At 45.5% G+C, this 22,737-nt stretch overlaps 2 protein-coding genes across 2 annotated transcripts; both read right to left on the bottom strand.

The window, feature by feature from the left end:
• Positions 1–296: 296 nt before the first annotated feature.
• LOC131893750 (HLA class I histocompatibility antigen, alpha chain G-like) lies at positions 297–5,362 on the bottom strand. Its single transcript, XM_059243848.1, has 5 exons — positions 5,292–5,362; positions 4,780–5,048; positions 4,286–4,564; positions 573–848; positions 297–469 (listed from the first exon to the last, which is right to left on the bottom strand). Exons 1-5 carry the CDS (start codon positions 5,360–5,362, stop codon positions 297–299), a joined length of 1,068 nt encoding a protein of 355 aa, XP_059099831.1.
• Positions 5,363–10,461: 5,099 nt separating this feature from the next.
• Positions 10,462–12,739, bottom strand: LOC131926071 (popy Class I histocompatibility antigen, A-1 alpha chain-like). Its single transcript, XM_059281323.1, has 6 exons — positions 12,667–12,739; positions 12,179–12,448; positions 11,716–11,991; positions 10,849–11,124; positions 10,613–10,720; positions 10,462–10,529 (listed from the first exon to the last, which is right to left on the bottom strand). The coding sequence occupies exons 1-6, from the start codon at positions 12,737–12,739 to the stop codon at positions 10,462–10,464; spliced, it is 1,071 nt and encodes a 356-aa protein (XP_059137306.1).
• Between the last annotated feature and the right edge of the window lie 9,998 nt (positions 12,740–22,737).

The raw sequence follows: 22,737 nt of genomic DNA, 5'->3' as shown, positions 1-22,737 counted from the left end.
TCCTGAGGAAACTCCTAGTCCTAAACCTCAGATAACATTCCAGGGTATGATCACAGGCAGACCTACAACAGGGTCAGGAAACACGAGAAAAGGATCAAGTACCCTCCCAGAGGCCTGTTTTCTCCTCTTGGAGACTCTACCTCAGATTTGTGTCCACACCACCAGAATCCTCAGTGTGAAACCTTTGTTCTCTATTTTCAGCTGTTCCTCACAGAGTTACTTAAAAATGGTCCCAAAGTGGCTAAGCACAGGTGAATGGAAACACTTTATAGTAATAAAACAGGAGATGGACACATTTATTTCCAGGGTTTGAAATTTCTCAGTAAGGCCCAAATCTCAAACACTGTCTTTATCCTACCTGTATTCTTCCTCATCACAATGGCAGCCACAGCTCCAACAATCAAAACTCCAAGGAGAACCAGACCAGCGATGATCCCCATGGTGGGGATGGTGGGAGAGGGAGAAGGCTCTGGGAGAGAGAGTAGGAGAGGATAGAAGTGAGGGTCCCTGACCTTGCTCAGGGCTCCTGCTTTCCCTAAGGACAGACTCTGTACCCCCACACACTCCTTTACCCCATTTCAGGATGAGGGGCTCAGGCAGCCCCTCATGTAGCACATGGCATGTGTATCTCTGCTCTTCTCCTGAAGGCACCACCACAGCTGCCCACTTCTGGAAGGTTCCATCCCCTGCAGGTCTGGTCTCAATAAGATCCATGTCCTGGGTCAGGTCTTCCTCCTCCCTCTTCCAGGTCAGGGTGATGTCCGCAGGATAGAAGCCCAGGGCCCAGCACCTCAGGATGACATCTCCTTCAGGCCTGGGGTGATGGGTCACATTTGTTTTTGGAGGATCTGAGGAGAAGAGTCAGAGAAGAACAACCTTCTGTTCCTTCCTGTGGAGCACTTTGTTGTTTGTTTTTCTGGCTCGTTTTTTGTAGGCCCACCCACCATATAGGTCCCAAAAAAATACACACAGAGGCTTGTTCTTACTTATGAATGCCTGGCCTTAGCTTGGCTTTCTTTCTAGCCAGTTTTCCTTAACTTTAAATTATCCTGTCTACCTTTTGCCTTTAGGATTTTCCCGTTCTCTTACTTCTTTAAATCTTATTCTTTTTTTTTTTTTTTTTTTTTTTTTTTTGGTTTTTCGAGACAGGGTTTCTCTGTGTAGCTTTGCGCCTTTTCCTGGAACTCACTTGGTAGCCCAGGCTGGCCTCGAACTCACAGAGATCCGCCTGGCTCTGCCTCCCGAGTGCTGGGATTAAAGGCGTGCACCACCAAGGCCCGGCTAAATCTTATTCTTACTCCATGGCTTGCTGATTGTGTAGCTGGGTGGCTGACCCGTGGTGTCCTTCTCCTTCTCTGGCTGCTAGATCTATTGATCTCTCCTTCGAGATTTCTCCCTCTATATGTTCTCTCTGCCTGTCAGCCCCTTCTATGCTTTCTCCTGCTTCACTATTGGCCATTCAGCTTTTTATTAGACTGTCAGGTGTTTTAGATGGGCACAGTAACACAGCATCACAGAGTTAAACAAATGCAACATAAAAAAAAGTAACAGAGCTTAGAATAATATTCTGCTACACCACTTGAGCACTGATCATGTGACCATCACCAGCATTGGGTTGGAGATTTAAAGAGGAGCACTTAAACTGCATGGATTCAGGATGCAGAACTATCTATTCCTTGAGAAGTTCTAGAATAAAGGCATGAACCTCTATACTTCTGAGAGGGTTAAAACCCAGTGACTCCCACTAGCTATAGCTGATCTGTGAACATTGGCAGAAACAGGGGCTGAGATCAAAAGGGAACTTCCACTCACTCTTTTCAGAGTTGGTACCTCTCCAACGCTGAACAGATGGAATCTCTGTTATGGTTTGAATATAAAATGTTCCCCAATGGCTCAGATATATGAAGCTTTGGTTTGTATCTGGTGATGATGATGATTCTAGTGAAATATTCAGGATGTAGGATCTAGCTGGAGGGAGTTGGTCACTGGGTGGTGGGCCTTAAGAGTTATAGTCTGTTTCTAGCTACTCTCTGCTTCCTGATATGTCCAGATATGAGCAAGGTTTCTAGACTGTAGCCCTGAACGGCTCCCACCACCATGTGCCGCTTATGAATTGTTAACCAATGGTTGGAGAGCCACAATACTTCAGTTCTTCCTCCCTGAAATTGCTTCTTTTCAGGTTATTTGGTCACAGGAATGAGAGAAGCAAGTCATACACTCCTTGAAAGAAGGGTGGATCCTGTGGAATCTGGAAACCAGGGAGGCTTCCTCTGCTCCAGACCAATGATGAAAGGGTGGTTGTGACTAACTGGAGTGGCATCAGCAAGTATCTAGATAGGACACCAATGACAAATGTCTTAGTACTGTTCTATTGCTGTGACAAGACACCATGACCAAGGCAACTTATAAAAGGAAGGGAGCAAGCTAACTGGAGGGCATGGGCTTTGAAATCTCAAAGCTCAGCCCCAGTGACACACCTCCTCCAACAAAGCCACACCTCCTAATCCTTCTTACACAGTCCACACTAAAAGTCAAACATTCAAATTGTGTGTGTGTGTGTGTGTGTGTGTGTGTGTGTGTGTGCACCTGTACACGTGCAGCACATATCTGAAAGTCAGTAGACAACTTGTGGGAGTCAGTTCTCTTGCTGACCTAATGATTCTTTCATATTGTCTCAGATTATGCAGCCTTTGTTTCATAGAGGGATGAGTAGTTACAGGACTCAATTTCTCTACTTCCACAGCACTCAGATCTATGTCCCACAGTCTTGGGAACCCTGTGGGAACCTTGGGAGCTCCTTAATTTTTAAAAGTGTTTGTTTATTTGTTTCAAGAAGTTCAGAGGGAGAACATTCCTGGTTATCAAGGTTTCCCATACTGAATCACTACTAAGGCCCTATATGCATGCTGAATCTTAGGCTTTTCTCTGAATTAAAGGTTGGCCTGAGGGGCATTCTTTTACTTGTACTTCACTTTCTCTCTTTACTGTCTTATTCTTACCATGATCTCCAAGTTTTTGGATTGCAGAAGCACAGCTCTAATCCCTGCTCTTTCCTTTATTACTCCCTCCCCACCCCCCAGCCATAAGAAGTGGTCAGCCAGCACCTGCATTCTGACTTTCCCCACTTCAGTTTATCACTGCAATCTGAGGTTAGCACAAAAGGCAGTATTTGCATGTCCTTTGCTCATTGTAATTCCTCCCTTAGGAGGGCAAGTTCTTTCTGGAAGGTGACTCAGCCTCAGTTGCAAGTCTCACTGCCCACAGCAAAGGCCACACAGCTTTTGCTGCCACTGTCTGCCGAGGATCTGGTGCCTCACAGGGGTTACTCCAGGAATTGCTATTGTTGGTGCTCATGTGATAGATCTCATGCCAGGTAGAGGAGGACAACTACCCTGGGATTCCCAGCACAGATATACATCCTCCTTCAGATGGAATGGTCTCAGATGCCAGTCTTATCACCCAACCAAGGGCAATGCAACTCTCAACTGTCATTCCACCCCATATGGAGAAAGCAGGTCACATCAGTACTTTCCCCCATGGATCATTTAGCTTTGCTGGATGTTTTATATCCCATAGGAGGATTCATGAAACTGATCCTCCCTAACCCAGCTTTGGTCCTGCTGTGTTCCCACTCAGTTGTCAAGTGTTTTTATTACATTTTCTGGAGAGATATGAACACACATCTATTCACCCTAGATAAAACTCCAACAACAGACCAAAGAGGGGATTCCATCCAAGTCCATCTTTATCTTCTAACACTAGTTTGGCGATCCCATAAATTTATTGTCAGTTACTTACAGACACATGGGTGAGGAGTTAATATTCAAAAACACCTGCATCACTGAAAAATCCACTCCAGCATGAATGACAGCTCACAAGACTGCCTCATTGGAGTCTGAGACCAGTGTATTTTATCAGTTAACCTCCTTCTGCCCCCATCCTGGCTTTCCTGGAGTTCACTATGTAGATAAGGTTGGCCTGGAACTCACTCATTCTCCTCCTCTCAAATGCTGGGATTAAAGGCATCAGCCACTACACCCAGCCCAGCAATTAACTTTCTAACTCCTATATACTGTAATAACTCTGCGACCAGGTGCAGCTGGCAGGATTCCTTGTGAGGAACATGGTAGAGTGTGAATGGCTAGAATCCCCAACTACTCTGATTTTGAAACAGCCCATTCCACTCCAGGGGGACAGTATTTCACAATAGGTGGCTTAGGAGTTAATTCCTGTTCTCTTCCCCCATAAACTCTGCTTAAGGGTTCACAGAAGCTACCCCACGTACCTGCACGCTGCAACATCTCCTTCCCTTTATCCAGGTATTTGAGAAGCCACTCCACGCACCTGCCCTCCAAGAAAGACTTCCATGACCTTGCAACACCAACTGCTTCCCACTTGCGCCTGGTGATCTGAGCCTCCTCGGTATCCACCGCAGTCCAAGAGCGCAGGTCCTCGGTCAGAGAGATGTAATCCTGGCCGTCAATACCGACATGCTTATACCCACGGAGGAGGCGGTGGTCTGGCCCTAAGTCACAGCCGAACAGCCACTGGACAGCGTGAGACCCTGTTGCAGCCAGGGAGATCAGCAAGGTTTTCTAGGTTAGCCCCACTCACTACACATAGCCCGTGTGTGATTGGTCAAAGCCTATTTCCAACTGAAATGAAACCCTAGTAAATTGTCGCAAGCTTCTCCAGGATGATTCAACTTGCCGGTTTCACTAACCCAAGGTATGTATGTGTCTATGGCCCTAGGAATATGGGGAGTCTAGGGTCGCTCACCATTCTCTCTCTGGCTATGATAGCCAAGCAGGGTCCACAGTTCTATTCGGCCAAGTATTAAGATGTCCCTGCCTAGTCGAGTCAGCTCCTTCAAATGCTCTGGGTCCTGAGCTAGAAATGGCACGCGCGGTTCCACCCGCTGACTTGGCATGTTGCTGTCGAAGCTCAAGATCTGCGTGTTGTCCACGTAGCCCACGACCATGAACCGAGGTTTGGGATAGCCAGGACCGTACAAAGTGGTGGTGAAATATCGCAGGGAGTGCGAGCCCAGCGGTGATGCGTCGTGATCTTGCACCCGGTCAGACCGGGGAACAGGTGCATCCGCTGGGAGGGGTGCAGGGTGCGGGGCTCCAGACATGGACTGGAGAAGGGAGCCTGGCAGGGTCGACCCGGCTCGGGGAGGAGGGTGTCTGGTTGGGCGAGGGCGGAGACATGCTTTTCCGGGTGCGGTCCCTACCGGGTTCCTCGCTCCTCCTACAGAGAAGGCTTCTCTCTCCATCCCGCACTCATCTGCGCCGGCCTGAGTGGGGGACAGGGCGGCCACCACCAGCAGAAGTAGGACGCCGGGCAGCGTGGACCCCATCCTTGGTGTTTGGAGAACTTGAAGAGACTAGGTCATTGTTCTTCTCTGTGGAGTTTTTAGCGTTGTGGGTTTGTGGGGACGGATCATGATAACTCTGAGTGGTTCTCTAAAATTCCCACATACAGCAGAAATGAGCATGTGGGTGTCCAGACATTACCGGGGAATAAGGGGTTCCCATTTGTGAATTCTTCTTGATTAAAAAAGAAAAATTTGCCGGGCGGTGGTGGCGCATGCATTTAATCCAGGAGGCAGAGCCAGGCGGATCTTCCTGAGTTCCTGGTCTGCCTGGTCTACAGAGTGAGATCCAGGAAAGGCACAAAGCTACATAGAGAAAACCCTGCCTAGAGAAACAAAAATAACAACAACAACAAAGAAAAGAAAAGAAAAAAATTAAGGCTAACAACAAAAACAATAGCAAAATCACGCTCAGAAGGATGCTCCAGGACCACTTCATTAGTTTTGGCGGGGTGGGGGTGGGGGGTTATGACAACAGCATTTGCAAGCCATAATCTTAGCAGCTGCTGTCTGGAGTAATGTAGAGAGGAAAGTAATGCCTTTGAGTTAGGGTCAGAGCTATGAGCAGCTGTAGAAAGTGCAGAGGAAAAAAGCATGCGGTCAAAAACACCAATGCACATAAAATAAAGACAATAACAACATTTTAAAAAGAACATCACTATTGTGGATGGATTAGATTGTTACTGGTCCAGAGAGCGAAATTATCTTGAGCTATCCTAGCCTCTTAAAAGCCATTCTTGGGGCTGGAGGGATGGCTCAGAGGTTAAGAACACCGACTGCTCTTCCGGAGGTCATGGTTCAATTCCCAGCACCCACATGGTGGCTCACAACCATCTGTAATGAGATCTGGCGCCCTCTTCTGTATACATAATAAATAAATAAATCTTTAAAAAAGAGTTGTTGAGACCAAGATTGGAAGAAATTAAAAAAAAAAAAAAAAAGCCATTCTTATCCCCTCTGTGTGTGACCTGACATCCTTGTGACAATTAGGTAAATCCTTTTGGAACGTACAAACAGACCCCTAGCTCAACCAACCCATGTCATCAGATAGCATCTGAGGTCTGTAACAGAGATTCCCCTGCCTTGATATAACCTACCTGCCTGATGTTTCCACCAATGTATTTTTTTTTTTTTTTTTTTTTTTTGGTTTTTCAAGACAGGGTTTCTCTGTGTAGCTTTGCGCCTTTCCTGGAACTCACTTGGTAGCCCAGGCTGGCCTCGAACTCACAGAGATCCACCTGGCTCTGCCTCCCGGGTGCTGGGATTAAAGGCATGCGCCACCACCGTCCGGCATCACCACCAATGTATTTTTAAGAGGTGTTGTTTATGCCTTTTTTGTTCTGTTATTATGAAAACTTCATAAAACGGTTACCATTTTAGGACATGGAATTTGGAGTAACTGAAATCTATGTCCCAGGCTATTATCAATTGTATTTGGTTCCAAAATAAACTCTCTTATTCCCTTTGAGTTGGGATCTGTGTTTTTATTCTTCACATTCACAGTGTATCATGAGTATTCAATCTACATAAGAAGCATATATGACCATGCTTGTATCTTTCCACTAGAGGGAATCTAGTAGAGTCATTGTATCTAGGGTAAACATTAGAATGCAATAGTTGTTTTTCACTGTATCTAGGGTATCAGTAGAATGTACTAGTGTTTGCTGAATGTATCTAGACCTTGAAGAAATCATAGTAGAGAACAGTGATGGTTTTCTATGATTTATAGAATTTTTCTGAAGAAGTTTTCCATCCCTTGCATGATTTTGATCACAAGACTATCTGGGCACACTTGGAGGTCTTGAATTATTAGGTACTGTGAAGAGTACACAATATGGATTAAAGCTGCAGGGATGTGATGATTTCCTTCAGAGAACATATAGATCAAAGGGGCTTTGGTATGAGGAACTTGTTGTACCTCAAAACCTTTGTGTATGATCAATAAATATGATTCTGAACAGAAGTTTGAGGTTCAGTTCACAGAAACACTTCCTCCCTGCTGCCAGAGAGCCTAAAATTACATTCTGGGGTGACTTTCCTTCTTTGAACAGCCCACACAACTCAGAACACCCAACATCCCACAATGTCACAATTGAGTGACAATAAATTCAGTAAGTGTGATTGGTTTCTATTTCAGGAATTTGGCAGATAATGCTGCTTTCTTTGGTAATTGAATTAAAGCAAACACAACTTTTATTCCAATCTTAATTACTGATATTAACTGAAATGTGACACATCACACAGGAAATATATGCATATATGACGGTTACAGAATAGATACAAAGATTAAGGAGGCTGCAGTAGCATTTCATGATGCTTCATAAGTTGGCTTACAGAAATGTAAATAGAGGGCTAGAGAGATGGCTCAGGTTAAGAGCATTTACTGCTCTTGTAGAGGACCCGGGTTTGATTCTCAGCACTCACATGATGGCTCACAAGCATCTGTAACTCTAGTTCCAGGGTATCTGATGCCCTCTTCTGGCCTCTGCAGGCACCATGGATATACCTGGTGCACAGACATTCATTCAAGCAAAATATTCATACACAGAAAATATAAATAAATCAAAGAAATGTAAATAGTCTTTTTAATATGGTGGGAACCCAAACAGTGCATGGAAGAGGCTGCTGCTATGGAGTCAGACACTGAGCAGAAGACTGAGAAATGAGTCCAGCTGCAGAGGCAAAAGGGTGGGACCAGATCTAGCAAAGGAATGGACAGATAGATGGACAAAGATCTAGATGGATAAAAGGAGGATGAGCAAATTATAGTGAAATGGTCCACATCAGCATAACTGAGCTGAAGCCCCAGGAACAGTCTGGAGTTCTCCATTAGTCACTGATGCACACACTGAGTGTCTGACACTCAGTTGGGTCAATTGGTGTTGGGTCAATGACATTACAGTGCTGATGTCCATGTCTTCTGGGATTCTGATGAAAATGTACCCACTCACTGTCCCATAAGTGTCCCATAAGTTCTTGGGCCTAATTTCCCTGATAAGATTCTAATACACCCACATAATCCCACAATCTCAATTCATCCCAATAAGTTTATGGCAGATTGTATTCCCCCACACTTGCAACACCAGCACTCAGGCTGAGGCAGGAAGATTTACAGGAGTAGATGGTCAACCCAAACTGTTGTATCATTCACTTTTCTCACTAATGTAAAATAAACAAACAAAAACCTCAAAGAAGAAGGAAACAACTTAGGGCAAGAAGGATTTATTTTGCTTTTTTATTTAAGGTACAAGCCATCCTGGCAGGAAAAGCATGGTGGAGTTCATGGAAGCTGGAGCATGTGGCTGGGATGACTCATGTCTCCATGCATCAGGCAGCAGAGTGTGGGGATACTAGTTCTTATCTCCCTTTTCTTCAGACTGGGCTCCCAAATCACAGGCTGGTGTAACCCACATTCATTGAAGCCCTCCCCTCCTCAGTTAATCTTCTCTGGAAACACCTTCACAGACATTTCCAGAATTGCAAGTCCTGGGAGATTCTAAATCCAGTCAAGTTCATGATGAAGATTAGCTTTCAGAGCTACAGGGTGAGTTCCAGGTCATCCTGGGGTACAGTGTGAGAACCTGCCAAAATAAAGGTGGAGGGAGGACTGGAGGATGGCTCAGTAGTTAAGAACATTGGTTAAACTTCCAGAGGACCAATGTTCAGTTCCCACCATTTGGTGGCTCACAACTCCCTGTAACTCCAGCTCTAGAGAATCTAATGTCCTTTTCTGGCCTCCTCAGGATGGTGCATACACAGTGCACATAAACTCAAGCAAGCAAACATATGTACACAAAATTAAATAAATAAATAAATCTTTATTAAAATAATTGACTGGAGAGATGGCTTAGTGGTTGAGAGCACTGGCTACTACTGCAGAGGAGCTGGGTTAGTTCCTAACACATACACCTTGACTCACAATCATCCAGTTCCAGGGGATACAATAAGTTTTCTGTCCTCTGAAGGCTCCTTCGTGCATGTGGAATGCATACTCACACACACACATAAATGATAAAAATATTTATAAAACCTTTCTCAAGGCAGGGAGGGCTCTATGCTCAACTATCTAAGACAGGTCTTGGAAGAAGCCTGAGTATTTTAGAACAAGATTTGTGGTCACTGATTCCATGATCAGAGCATCACCCATAATGATGAACAACCTCAAATGGGAATATAATATTTTTCCCTGAGAAGGTAAGAAAGGATAATGTCATCAGCCCTGAGTTGTCATGTTGGCAGATACATATTGTTTTCTGTCCCATGGGGTTTAGCGTCAGGTGGAAGACATTTACATAATGGGAGCCTCTGACTATTTGCTATCTGAAAATTCCCCAGATTGATTTCTTATTTCCATGTAAAGATAGTAGAATTCAAATTCTTGCCCTTACTAAACATAAAGAAAGTCTACATCTGATATCGGAGGGTTGAAGATTATTTTACTATTTTATTATGGAACCAAGTGAGTATTCACAGCTAGGTGGAGAACACACAAGCCTATCAATGCCAGGTGCCACCCAGGACACACCGTCCCTGTCACTGGACACAGGTGCTGGTCACTGTGGCTGGGACATTTTCCCTGCAGCTCCTGGAAACGATGTCACAATGTTACACTTGCCAAAAGCATTCTGTGCAGTTCTAGCTTTTCCTTATCACCATGTGCTGAGCCAAAGTCCAGCATGTGGTCATTTGACTGGTGGAACCAGGAACTCATGATGTGCTCAGCTGCAGGAAAGCTTTTGGGGAGGTGATGGAGAGACTTGGTCTTTGCTTCCTTTCTAGACTTTCAGAGGGGTATTCCCCTGAAGTGTAAAGAGAGTTCAAGAGCTGAGACAAATGGCCAACGGATGGGGATAAAATGGGAAAAGTCAACTCTTACAACAGACTGTGTAACTACATTTCCATGAAGGTAGGGAAAATGCAGGATGGGAGAACTCAGAAATTCCTTCCTGAGTTCAGAACCTTGGGAATATTTTTAGAATTATTATCTGAAGACCTAGATTCAAATCAGGAAATAGGAGGGAGATTTGCAAGAAAAGCCCAAGTTCCTGCCTAGAGATCTATCCCAACCAGCATGTTGTGTCCAATCACGTCAGTGTGAGATATTTGTCACTTATTTTCAAATATGCCTTAGAAAGTGTTAGAACACAAAGTCCTAGATCAGATAAGCACACATATATGTATATGTCTTATAGTAACAGTAAGACAAAAGCCCTCAGATAAGGCCCCATTCCCTACCTCTGCTCTTCCTCATCACAATGGCAACCACAGCTCCAGTGAACACAACTCCAAAGAGAACCAGGCCAGCGGTGATTCCCATGATGGGGATGGTGGGTTTTGGAGGGTCTGAGAAGGGAAGGGGAAAAAAGAGGTGTGGGCTCTGGCCTCCTGCTCTTAGCCATGATCCTCTCAGGGTCTCGAGAAGGGCTCCCACTTTTCCTAACGACCATCTCTGTGTCCACACCACTCCTTACCCCATCTCAGAACAAGGGGCTGAGTTAGTGCTTCATGGTGCACATGACATGTGTATCTCTGTTCCTCTCCAGAAGGTGCCACCACAGCTGCCCACTTCTGGAAGGTTCCATCCCCTGCAGGCCTGGTCTCCACAAGGTCCATGTCCTGGGTCTGGTCTTCTTCATCCAGCTGCCAGATCAGGGTGATGTCTGAAGGGTAGAAGCCCAGGGCCCAGCACCTCAGGATGCTGTCTCCTTCGGGTCTGGGGTGATGGGTCACATGTGCCTTTGGAGGATCTGAGGGAAACAGTTCGGGCATCTAAGATTCTTTCCTGAACTGCATAGTACTTATGTGACCATTCTGGGAATGGAGAGAACTTGGGCGGTGGAGGGATTTAAGCACCATACAGTAGTCTAGACTCAGGTATCTGGGATAATCTACTCCTTGGAAAGCTCTAGAATCAGGATGATTCAGGCAATATACACTTCAGGACTCCCAAAGGAGAAAGGAACGTCTGGTCCTGACTGGGTGAGGGCTGAGAGACTCAGCATCACTGGAGCCAGACGCTGAAGACTTTGGTTATGGGCAGAGAGCTGCATGAGAGGCCATGGATCACAAAGGGCTGCAGACTGGGAGCTGTTGTTGGTTATTTCAGGGATCTTCTCTCCTTCCTTCCTGAGGTAGACTCTCAACCGTCCTGAGACAAGGCTGATCCCTCCCTCAGGAGAGTCCATCTCTCTGGTGTTTGATCAGGATACCCGGGATCACTCTTCCCTCTCCAGATGCAAAGAAGATAAGTAGTATTCAAACCCATGTTCCTCCCTTCTGGGGAGACGCGAGCCCCAGCCCGAGGATAGATGGAGGAGATTCCTCAAGGCCCCTTGTACCTGCTCCTAGCAGAGTGTCCTTCCCTATCTCCAGGTATGTGCGGAGCGACTCCACACACTCGCCGGTCAGGTAGGATCGCCTTTGCTCCGCGACACCAGCCTCCTCCCACTTGCTCAGCGTGATTTGCGCCGCCGAGTCGCCTGCGGTCCAGGAGCGCAGGTCCGGGTTCAGGGAGAGGTAATCGCGGCCGTCGTAGGCATGCTGCTCGTACCCGCGGAGGAAGAGTCCCGCTGGCCCCACGTCGCAGCCGGACACACACTGAAAGACGTGAGAGCCTGGCCCCGCCCCCGGTCTTATTTGAACCCCAAACCGTAAGAAACCCGGTCACGGGTCCCCTGAGGTCCAGGGTCTCCGCAAATTCCACAGCCTCGGGCCAAACCTCACACCTGAGTACCCGGGAATTCGGTGTCGTCTGTGAGGATGAGGAGTCGTGACCTCAGTCCCAGCCCTGGGATCACTCACCATCCTCGCTATGGTTGTAGACGCCCATAGCCTCCTTCAGGTTCACTCGGGAATTCTTTGCAATGTCCTTGACGGTCCGGGTCTGCCGCTCCCAATACTCGGGCCCCATCTGCCTCACCCACAGCGCGCGGGCCTCCATTCTCTGACTTTCCCGCTGGTTGTTGTAGCACAGGAACTGTGAGTCGTCCACGAAGCCGACGAAGATGAAGGCAGGCTCTCTCGAACCAGGCTGGGACGTGACGGTGGCAAAAAACTGCAAGGAATGGAAGCCTGGCGGCGGAGGGCGGTGAGATCCAGACCCTCCTCCCGGAATCTGTGGCGGTGCTCGGGAGGGAGGGGAGCTGGGAGCAGCAGGGCTTAGGATGCATGATAGAGAGAAAGGAGCGGGAGGGTCTGGCTGAGAGATTTGGAGACCCGGTTTCCCGGGTACTGTCCCCGCCCGACGCCCTTGCTCTTCCTGACATTGGCAGTTTCTGGCCAGCACTCACCTGCCTGGACCTGGGTCAAGGCCAAAGCTCCGGTGAGCAGCGGTAGGAGGGCAGAAAGCGCGGAGCTTCCCATCCTTGGTGTTTAGAAGGCCCAGAGCGACTGAGACCTTGTTCCTTTCTGTGGACGGTATAGCATTGTGGTTTCTGGGGAGAGACCATGGTGACTGAGCTTTCTGCAGAATTCAGACATGCAGTGGGCATGAAGGCAGAAGGACCAGGACAGCTGAGAAAGGTGGTGAGCTGGAGAAAGTCAAAGGTAAGGAGGAGTCCCTAAACCTTGGCTTCTTGTCACCCCACATACCTCCTTTACAGACCAGACTTGAGAATCATGCCTGAGATCAGGGAGTTTAACACCCTCTTCCTCCTGCACCTAGTGCCAGGAGCTGTGCCTGAAATTCCCAACATTTTGTTTTTAGGATCTCTGTATGCTTTCACAAATAAATGAGGTCCTCAGAGAGATGTTGCATGTTACATCCGCCCCACATTTTATCATTTTAAAAATCAACAACAACAACAACAACAACAACAAAAATAAGGGCTGGAGAAACGTACAAGACCTGGGTTGGGTTTCCAACATCCATATTGGGTAATTTTGTTTTGTGGCAATATAAATGAAGGTTCCTCAAAATTAGATAATCTGGAGATCAGGAATATGGATACAACCACCAGTAACTTCACTTTCCGGGTTCTAGCGCCCCCTTCTGGCCTCCTCGGAGTCCTGCAACAATTGGTGCACATACAGACAAGTAGGCATACACAGATAGGCCAAGTATGGTGGTGCAGGCCTGTAATCTCAGCACTTGGAGGGCTGAGAGAGGCTTGTTACAGTTTGAGGCCAGCATAGGCAGCATGAAACCCTGTCTCCACATAAACAAAAACAAAACAAAACAGCACATTTAAAAAGCGAAATTGCCTTTTTTATCCTGTAAGTAATTGGTGTTGGATAATACAATAATAATTCCAATTGCAATTGGGTTCGTTGGCCTGGAATCATACTAAGGTGCCAGCAGATTAACCCACTGTCAGGAGTGTTACAGTAAATAAGTTATAAGTGTTACAGCAAGTAAGTTATAAAAGAAAATATTATGATGTCTTGGATCCCATGAAAGCATCTAAGTGACTTTGAGGGTTCCACAGAACATGCTTTAAGAACTGCTGTTCTAGTCTTGTTGTTCCTGCAACCTCCTGACTAGACCTTGTGTTCTCTGTGGGTCAGGGCTGTGACAGGTACCACGGCGTGGGCGACAAGGATGCTGCAGGCGTTTGGTTCCCTCCATCAGGAGAAGGCTCTGCTTTCTTTTTACTGTTATTACTATTGTTAAGTTTTCCTGTCCAGAGACTGTTGTATACATTCTCTTTTCTGTTGAAAGGTGTGTGTGTGTGTGTGTGTGTGTGTGTGTGCGCGCGCGCGCTTGAGTGCTTGGGGGAGGTGTCACTGTTTTCTTCAAATGGCAATAACAATTGACAAGTATCTTGTACCACTAAGTATTAAAGTACCTTTTAGTATTAAAAAAAAAAAAAAAAAAAAAAAAGAACTGCTGTTCTGTTGGGCCTGAGTGGCAGTAGACTACAAGCTCATCTTCACATCCAGTTATATAGCTCACTGCCCTGACCACTGGAGATTCCTGTTCTGCCCACATGATTGACTCAGATCTACGGGAGTGGTTTGAAGCCACAAGAGACATTCGGAAACTTCTTCAGATAACTCAATTGTTTCTTTGTGGTGATGCCTTTCGGAAAGCAATTTTAGAAGAAAGAGAATAATCGGCAGTGCTCTAGCTTCCCAACAAGGCCCCCTCCTGCTCTCAAAGTGCTGTGTCAAACCAATCATGAGGCAGATGAGGAACCCAGAATAAGAGGCTGGCAGACTAGGGTGGCAGACTCTGTCAGAACACTCAGGCCTTGGGGAATGCATGCTGTCAGAGGATCCAATCAGCATGAAAAGAGTACCGTAGTATGAAACTGTGAGGCAAAGGGTTGTCCCATGATGCCTTTATCAATCCCTTTTGTGGCAGTACAGTTGAAAGTTTCTCAAAATCAGGTAACCTGGAGTTCGAGAGGAAGTTAAGGAGAGAGAATGAGCTTTAGAGTGAGAGGAGGGCACAGAATGAGAGAGGTGGTGTGAAGGTCTAGACTTCACTTTACAGGCTCCATCTTAGGGCAGGGCCACCATCTCAGACCACCTGCTGTACTCAGTTCCAGGAAGGAATGTGCCATGACAACTCAACTGTATGCTCCTGCAGACATCCTGTCTGCAGTTTATGGCCCTTGAAGGTATCTAGATAATCCTGCTGAGCAGTCCAAATAATCCTGTTCAGTGGATTGTTGTTCCTCAGCAAAAGTCTAACCCAATAGTTTCAAATGTGGTTTTGTGCCCAAGGTCTAGACCAATAGTTTCCAAAAAATTACCTTGCCCCGTATCCCTTCTACCCAATCCCAAGTTGCCAATTCCCGGCTTGTGATTTTTCCCTATAAAAACTCTCTACACCTGGGCTCGTGTCCACCACCACATTTCCTTCCATCTGCTGTGCAGTGGCCCAGATTGAACCTGAATAAAAAGACCCTTATGTGCTTGCATGGGAAACCAGCTCCTTGGTGGTCTCTGGGGGTTTCTGGAAACAGGTACAACAGTAGCATTAGGAGTAGCATTAGCAACTGGTGGCAGCCAGTTGCTCCTAAAATGTACAATGTAGTGGTAATTGCTCCGCCCATGACCTTGGGCTATATGGCCCAAAGGAGGTGGTACTTCCTACTGTCATACATGACCTCTGATAAGGAGTTGGAGAAGGGTCACATGCCCCTTCTCCCTGCTCTGGCCTGTGAGGTGGATTTACTCCCAGTCAGATCAGAGGATGACTTCTGCTGTCTACTCCATTCTGTAATCATGAGTATATTTCCTCAATTTATACCTTAATAAATTCTGTTATCCACTGATAGACTCATGTGGATTGATCTTTAGAGGACTAGTTTGGACAAAATCAAAAGCATTTTGAGTTGAGCTTTGGAGTGCCCTGAGATAGGTCATGTCCTAAGCTAAAGCAGGTTTTTGCAGTGACATTTAGATCTGGAAGCTTCATAGAGTCTCATTTGGCAGGAGCTTTCTGAATAATGTCTATAAGGACACCCTATCTTATCTGGTTAAGAAATTATGAGCATATTGCATGAGGTTGGAGCCTTGGGTAAATGCTACAGAATCTAAAACATCTTTAGGTATTGAAGAAAATCCTGAGGGAAACTCACATGGCCAAAGTACTAGAGTCCAGACTAACTTTCTCCCACTAAATGTAAATGCAGAGAGAAATAACAAGTCTGGGTGTGAGGGAATCTAAAAGAAAGAAGAACAGAGGCTGACCACTGTAAACCAGGGCTAAACCAGTGCACAGCATCATGAGGGAATACAAAGAGGGTTTTGTTTTTTGCAAATCAATGTATTCGATTTCTGAATCCAATTGCCTTCTTCCTTTACTGACAAGACTGGCTTTATAGGGTGAAGAAGTGGAAACAGAAATCCAGCTGAAAGAGAGAATTTACCACAGGTTCTTTCTTTCTTCTGAATCTTGTGAGAGGTGGTTGGTGTTAGGTTTGTAAAGGGAAAGGTTTGTTTCCTTCTCAGGAAGGGCTGTGGGTCTGTGGTCAGTACCAGTTCAACCTCAGTAGCGTGTGATGCCTAGAGCTGGATGAAACTTTCTGTCACATGTCATTCTTTTCTTAGATATTAAATCCAGATAAGTTTCCATAAAAGCAATAAAGTAGGAAGCTTGAAGTTTGCTCTGAGGACATGGAAATAAAAACACTGGTGACACATGAAATAAAAACTTCCTTTAATGGTGACATTAAACTTATATAACAAAATCCCCTCTAAATATACACTGATGAGAAGTCAGAGACCCCAAAGACCTAGGACACTAAGAGTGCCTAATAATATGGAGTAGGCTGTGATAGTTGGACGATTTAGTACATTGTTCATAGACTCCAACAGCTTAAAGGGAATCAGAAATGTCAGATATTCACAATTTCTACAACCCAAGAGTAGAGAAAAGCACACTTGTGTCAATAAAACTCCAGTTCTGAATCTTCTACTTTCAGTTCTGGGATGTAACTAAAGATTATTGACCCATTAGTGTGTGTGGTTTCATCTTACTGGAGGGAAAAAGGAACCTCTGGAGGGCCCTGATCTTTAAGGAGTGCGCCTTTTAAATGTTTTCCCAAAAGCAATAATGCTGTTTTTGTCTGTAAGATTCTATCTATAAGGTAAGATTTGTTTTTTAAACAGCAGTGACTTTTAAAATTTTAATTAGATTTATTCACTTCATTTTATATGTAAATGTTTTGCCTGCATGTATGTATGAGCACCGTATGTATGCTTACATATACAGAGATCAGAAGAAGGCATAGGATCCTCTGGAACTGGAGTTACAGATGGTTGTGAACCACCATGTGGATGCTGGGAAATGAACCAGGATCTTCTGTAAGAGCAATAAGTGCTCTTAACCTCTGAGCCACTTCTCTAGCACCAAGATGTGTGTATTTAAAAAATTGTTTTCCTGCTGGGTAGTGGTGGTACATGCCTTTAATGCCAGCACTTAGGAGGCAGAGGCAGGCATATCTCTGAGTTTGAGACCAGCCTGGTCTGCAGAGTGAGTTCAGGACTACAGAGAACTACTACTACAGAGGATAGGCAGGACTACACAGAGAAAACCTGTCTCAAAAAACCAAAATAGATATCTAGATAGATATCTAGATATCCAGATATCCAGATAGATAGATAGATAAATAGATAGATAGACAGACAGACAGATAGATAGATAGATGATAATTCTTTTCCAAGCCCACCATGGTAATGCACATCTATTAATCCCATCACTCAGGAAGCAGTGGCAGATCTCCGTGAGTCCGAGGCCAGTCTGGTCTACGTAGCAGGTACAGCCAGAGCTATATAATGAACACCATCTCACTCCCCACCATCCCCACTCCCCCTCCCCCACAAAATTATTTTTACTTCTTGTTCTCCTGTACATCATTTCCAAAGTATTGTATGGCTAATTTATTAGGTCTCAAAGAAAGCCAGGACAAGTCTCACTGAGCACCTGTGTCTCCTCCGAGCACTGTCCACCCCCCAACCCCCTCCAACCCAGGGTTTCACTTCCCTCCCCCAGCTTCTCTTTCCTGTATGACTCAGCCATTTTGACTACACACCCTCTGGTCTCCTGGTCAGTGGCTCCTCTCTTGACCTCCTCTCTCTCTTCCTCTGGCACTTGTCTCTCCCCTCTCCTGGCTCCGTTTAGTCTGTTGGCCTGGTTCAGTCCGGGTGCTTCCCGATGCATCTGGCAGAACTCTCCTCCATATCTACAGTAAAAAACTCCCAGTCCTAGTAGCAGCCATGTCCTCCTCACTTCCATTCATACTTCCCTATATTTACAGACGGAACAGTTCGGCCAACTATGCTTTTCTAGGCCTGTGGCTTATACCAGGAAGTGAATTCCTGACCACCACAGAGATGAGAAAATTTTTACACTCAGGTTTTTCAGGGTCTAATACAAACATGTCTGAAAAACCTGATTAACTTTTAAACAAAATTTTTGAGGTAAACAAACAAACAAACAAACAAATCACAACTCAGATTTCTAGACCAGGTGTCACAATTCACATCTATAAATCTGAAACTGTGGAGGTCAACAAAAGGCATTGCTACAGGTTCTAGGCCAACCTTGGGCCACATAGCAAGACCCTATTTCAAAACAACAACAACAACAACAACAACAACAACAACAACAACAACAAATAGAAGGCACACAGTGGAGCCAGCCCTAAGGGAGGCCACAAGCGTTGCAGGTCGCGGGACTGGAGGAGGCAGGCTACACCAGGCTGTTGTTGGATGCCATCAGGAGTCCCGGGCACTGGGCACAGAGCTGCAGTAGTTGGTGTTTGCCCTGCTGGGCTTTAGGTAAACCAAAAATACTAACCTTTCCCTGCTATCTTTCCACTCCTCTTTGTTTTTCTTTTTTAATGGAAATACATTATGCTAATATTGGAGTACCTAAGCCCCATCCCCTTTTGTTGTTTTTAAACAGGGATCACAGTTAAGAGTGTGCCTTGAGCTTCAGAGATTTTGAATTTAGACTTCTGAATGTTCCAGCTGTCCAGACTGTGGAAACTGGGTTTGGAGAGGTGACTCCGTGTTAAGATCATTTACTGCTCTTCCAGAGGAGCCATACTGTTCCCAGCAACTGCCTGCATTTTAAATTCTGAGATGGATCTGAAACTTTGTGGGGTCTAAGGGCAGAATATTATGGGTTAAAGTGATAGTTTGGGTGTAGAATTGACATGGGATGGGCTTATGATTAATCTTTAAAAAAATAATTTATTTAATTTTATTTTATGTGCATTGGTGTGCCAGATTCCCTGAGCCATCTCTCCAGCCCCTTGATTAGTCTTATCAGTGCCTCTGGGTTTAGAATCGCTGAGGACGCACCCTTCTGGGCATATCTGTGAGGCAGCTTTTAAAGAAGGGCAGATCCACCCTGAATGTGAATGGCACTATTCCACAGGCTTAAGTCTCAGACTGAATGACAATGGGAAAGGAGAAAGCGGCTAAGCTCTGGCCTTCCTTCTTCCTGATCCACCCCGAGGTGTCACTGTAACCATCCTTCCCGCCATCGTGAACCGTACCCTTCAACCATGAGCCAGAATTAACCTCTCCTCCCTTAGGTCGCTTCTAGTAAACTATTCGGTCACAGAGATGAGAAAAGGAATTTTATAGCAGGTACTAGTAATAATTACGGGTAACAGAAGCCCTCATTCATTGTTGACAGGGATATAAATAGAACAGCCACCATGGGAGATCTTCAGTAGTTTCTCTAAAACTAAGCAAATACTTAGCATACAACACACTTGCAGGTGTCTACCCAGGGCAAGTCAAGAGTGTGGTGCACAACTTTGACACAGTGCAGGCAGCATTTCATCTTTCTGGGCCTCTTAAAAGCATGGTCCCAGTCAAACTGAAGTCAAACAACGTTCTTCAATATGCTGGCCCAGCCCTCGAAAGTGTCAAGGTCATCAAAACCAAGGAAAGTCAGAGAAATCGTCACAGCCAGAGGAGCCTTAAGGATCCTTTGAGACTGAGTGAGTGGTGCTTTGAACAGCATCCTAGAAAAGAAAAGGGACGTTAGTGGCAACTACAGAGTGTAAGTGAAACAGATATAGCTGCATGTGTCAATATTGTTTCATGAGATTTATTTTCATGTACCTGTGTGCTTGCATGAGTTCATGGGGAGCACAGACATGCAGTGCCCTGGAGGTCAGAAGGAGATGACTGTGAGTCACCATGTGCGTGTTGTGCCGAAACCGGGTCCTCTGCAAGAGCAGACAGTGATTTTTTTTAACGTTTTATAAAATCTTTATTGACAAATAATTCACATAGTATACAATTTGCCTATATGCACAATTTGATAGACTTTAGTCCAGCATCCGCATAGGCCCATGGCACCATCACCACTTCCTATTTTAGAACATTGCTATCTTCAATTTCATATACACATATAATGTATGGAGATTACATTCCACTTTATTTTTTAAATGAACATAATATTGTAATTGTAACCAAATATTTTCCAGTTTCAAATAACTCTGAACTTTTGAATTATAACCTGTTTTTATGTTCTAGCTATCTGTGTATTATTTCTCCTGCAGTTGTACATAAAATGTTTTTACATTCAGACTGCTCTTAACCATGGATCTGTATCTCCAGCCTTGTAGGATGTTTTAAACACAGACTGGAGGCTCTGTGCCTCACCTTTGCAGTTTCTTTGGAAATCTAAGAGCATTCTAAATTTTATTTTACTTTAAAATTTATTTATGTGTGTGTGAGAGACAGAGGAGCTGGAGGTACAGGCTTACTGTGAGCCATCTGATGTGGGTGCTGAGAATCAAACTCAGGTTCTCTGCAAGAGCGGTAAATGCTCTTAACCGCTGAACCATCTCTCTCCAGCCCTTGTCTAAGATCATGTTTAGAAAATAGTCTTCCACGGCTGGGAGTGTTGTTCAGTGATAGATTGCTTGCTTAATATGTGCCCTGGGTTGAATGGGTTGAATCCCCAGTTCTGCTCCTGTGTGCATGAGAGCATCCCCACCCTCCATTTCCACCCCCCACCCCCAAACCAACCTCCAGGAAGGAAATAGAAAGTGGAAGTAGGGGGCTGGAGAGATGGCTCAGAGGTTAAGGGCACTGGCTGCTCTTCCAGAGGTCCTGAGTTCAATCCCCAGCAACCATATGGTGGTTTACAACCATCTGCAATGAGATCTGGTGCCCTTTTCTGGTGTGCAAGCATACATGCAGGCAGAACACTGTATACATAATGAATAAATAAATCTTTAAAAAAAAAAAAAAGAAAAAGAAAGTGGAAGTAATGTTGATATCAAGGGATTGGAGAGGGGAGTACTCAGAGATAAGACAGGATGCCTTCTAACAGCTCTACTTTCTTCCAACTACTGGGTAGTCCTGGGCTCTCAGAAGCATTTTCATCCCCTACATCCTGGCCCAGTGTAAGGAACACATGTAAGGCCTAGGGTGAACAACCCTGGTCAGGAGTGATAAGCAATAGAATGATGTAAGTAAACCACAAATGGAGTAGTGATAAGCTATAGACTATGTGTGAAAGTAGGGATAAGACTAGAAACCTAGCCAGGAAAGAATATAAAAGATGAAGCCTCAGACCCGACCAACAGAGCTCGTCAGGCCCTCGCGTGAGACGACTCTCCTCTGCCAGAGACGTGAGATCCTGTGCCCAGTGCAGACGTGGCTGACCTGAGGAAGGCTGACCCAAGATCCAGAGGAAAAGACGTGGCGAGTCCGGACCTGTATATCCAGAGAGGTACTCCTGCTTCCATTTGGAAGACAGGATGAATATTGCTTGTAATCTTACTGTGTGAATAAATGAGTGTTATACCAAGTCTGAATCAAGAGTGATTATTCCTCCCCCGTAACTGGGGTATGTGCTCGCTACACCCAGCCTTCAGTAGGCCATTTCCGGCTGATTCCCAGACAACCTTGTCCTCTCCCCGCTTTCGCAATCTAAGAGGATAGAGCAGCAGCGCCCTCGTGTGGCCATAATATTGAGGACAGAAGATCCTAGTTCTTTAGCCTCCCGCGGGCGAAAACGTCCCCGTGGTCACCAAAGCTTTCAGCAACTAAGCCAGGCTCAGTACACAAAGCTGTGTCAGGTCCACGCCAACACAGATGCGTCCTCTCCATTGAGTGTTGGTGGACTCTGATTCACGACAGAAGTCTCCAGGTTGACCACACAGCTAGTCCGTAGTTCCCATTGTGCTGGGACTTCCCTCCCTCTGGGAACCAGCCCAGAACTTTCAACAAATAGATGGAAGAGGAGCCAAACCACCCTGGGCTTTGTCCAAGAAAGACAGGGAGGTCCTAGAAGCCAAAATAGAGGCGTTGAGACTGCGAGAGAGGCCAAAAGGAATGAATGGTGGGTGGAGACCAGAGAGAAAGGGGCACAGAAAATCTAGAAGGGGATATCGATGTTTCAGGAGTGAGTTCAGTTGGAGACATGCTTAGGACCTTCTCTAGCTAGAGTGCCGCTTTTCACATGGATATGACCCATTGAAATGTCAGGTTATGAGAGGGGGAGAGGAGGAAAAGAGGCAAGAGATAAAAAAAAAAAAAAACACTTTTTAAATGAATTTTTATTTTCATTGTATTTTATGTGTACAGGTATACATTTCGCCTGAATGCACACATGTGCACCACTTACATGTTTGGTACTCTCAGAGGCCAGAAGAAGGTGTCCGATCCCCTGGAGCTGGCGTTGTGGAGGGTTGTGAGCTGCCATGTTGGTGCTGAGAACTGAACCCCAATCCTCTGCAAGAGCGGCCAGTGCTCCATCTCTCAGAGTTTTCATACTTTGACAAATCTGGAAACTCGGTATTAGGCTTTTCTGAACACTGCCAGTTTTTGTTTGTTTGTGTGGTGACGGTGGGTTTTGGTTCTTTGTTTTTATTTTAGACAATATGTCCCTATGTAGCCAAGCCTCAAACTTGAGATCTTACATCTCATAA

Source organism: Peromyscus eremicus, chromosome 16_21, assembly GCF_949786415.1.
Source record: "Peromyscus eremicus chromosome 16_21, PerEre_H2_v1, whole genome shotgun sequence".
Taxonomy (NCBI): domain Eukaryota; kingdom Metazoa; phylum Chordata; class Mammalia; order Rodentia; family Cricetidae; genus Peromyscus; species Peromyscus eremicus.
This window is presented reverse-complemented; position numbering and strand designations above follow the sequence as displayed.

Coding starts and splice junctions, on each gene's coding strand:
- LOC131926071 (XM_059281323.1), bottom strand. CDS start 12,739: ATGGGAAGCTCCGCGCTTTCTGCCCTCCTACCGCTGCTCACCGGAGCT. Junction 11,992..12,178: donor CTACAACCATAGCGAGGATG/GTGAGTGATCCC, acceptor GGGCGGGGCCAG/GCTCTCACGTCTTTCAGTGT. Junction 10,721..10,848: donor GCCCCTTGTTCTGAGATGGG/GTAAGGAGTGGT, acceptor TTCCCTTCTCAG/ACCCTCCAAAACCCACCATC.
- LOC131893750 (XM_059243848.1), bottom strand. CDS start 5,362: ATGGGGTCCACGCTGCCCGGCGTCCTACTTCTGCTGGTGGTGGCCGCC. Junction 5,049..5,291: donor TCCCCCACTCAGGCCGGCGC/AGATGAGTGCGG, acceptor CGCATCACCGCT/GGGCTCGCACTCCCTGCGAT. Junction 4,565..4,779: donor TCATAGCCAGAGAGAGAATG/GTGAGCGACCCT, acceptor TGGCTGCAACAG/GGTCTCACGCTGTCCAGTGG.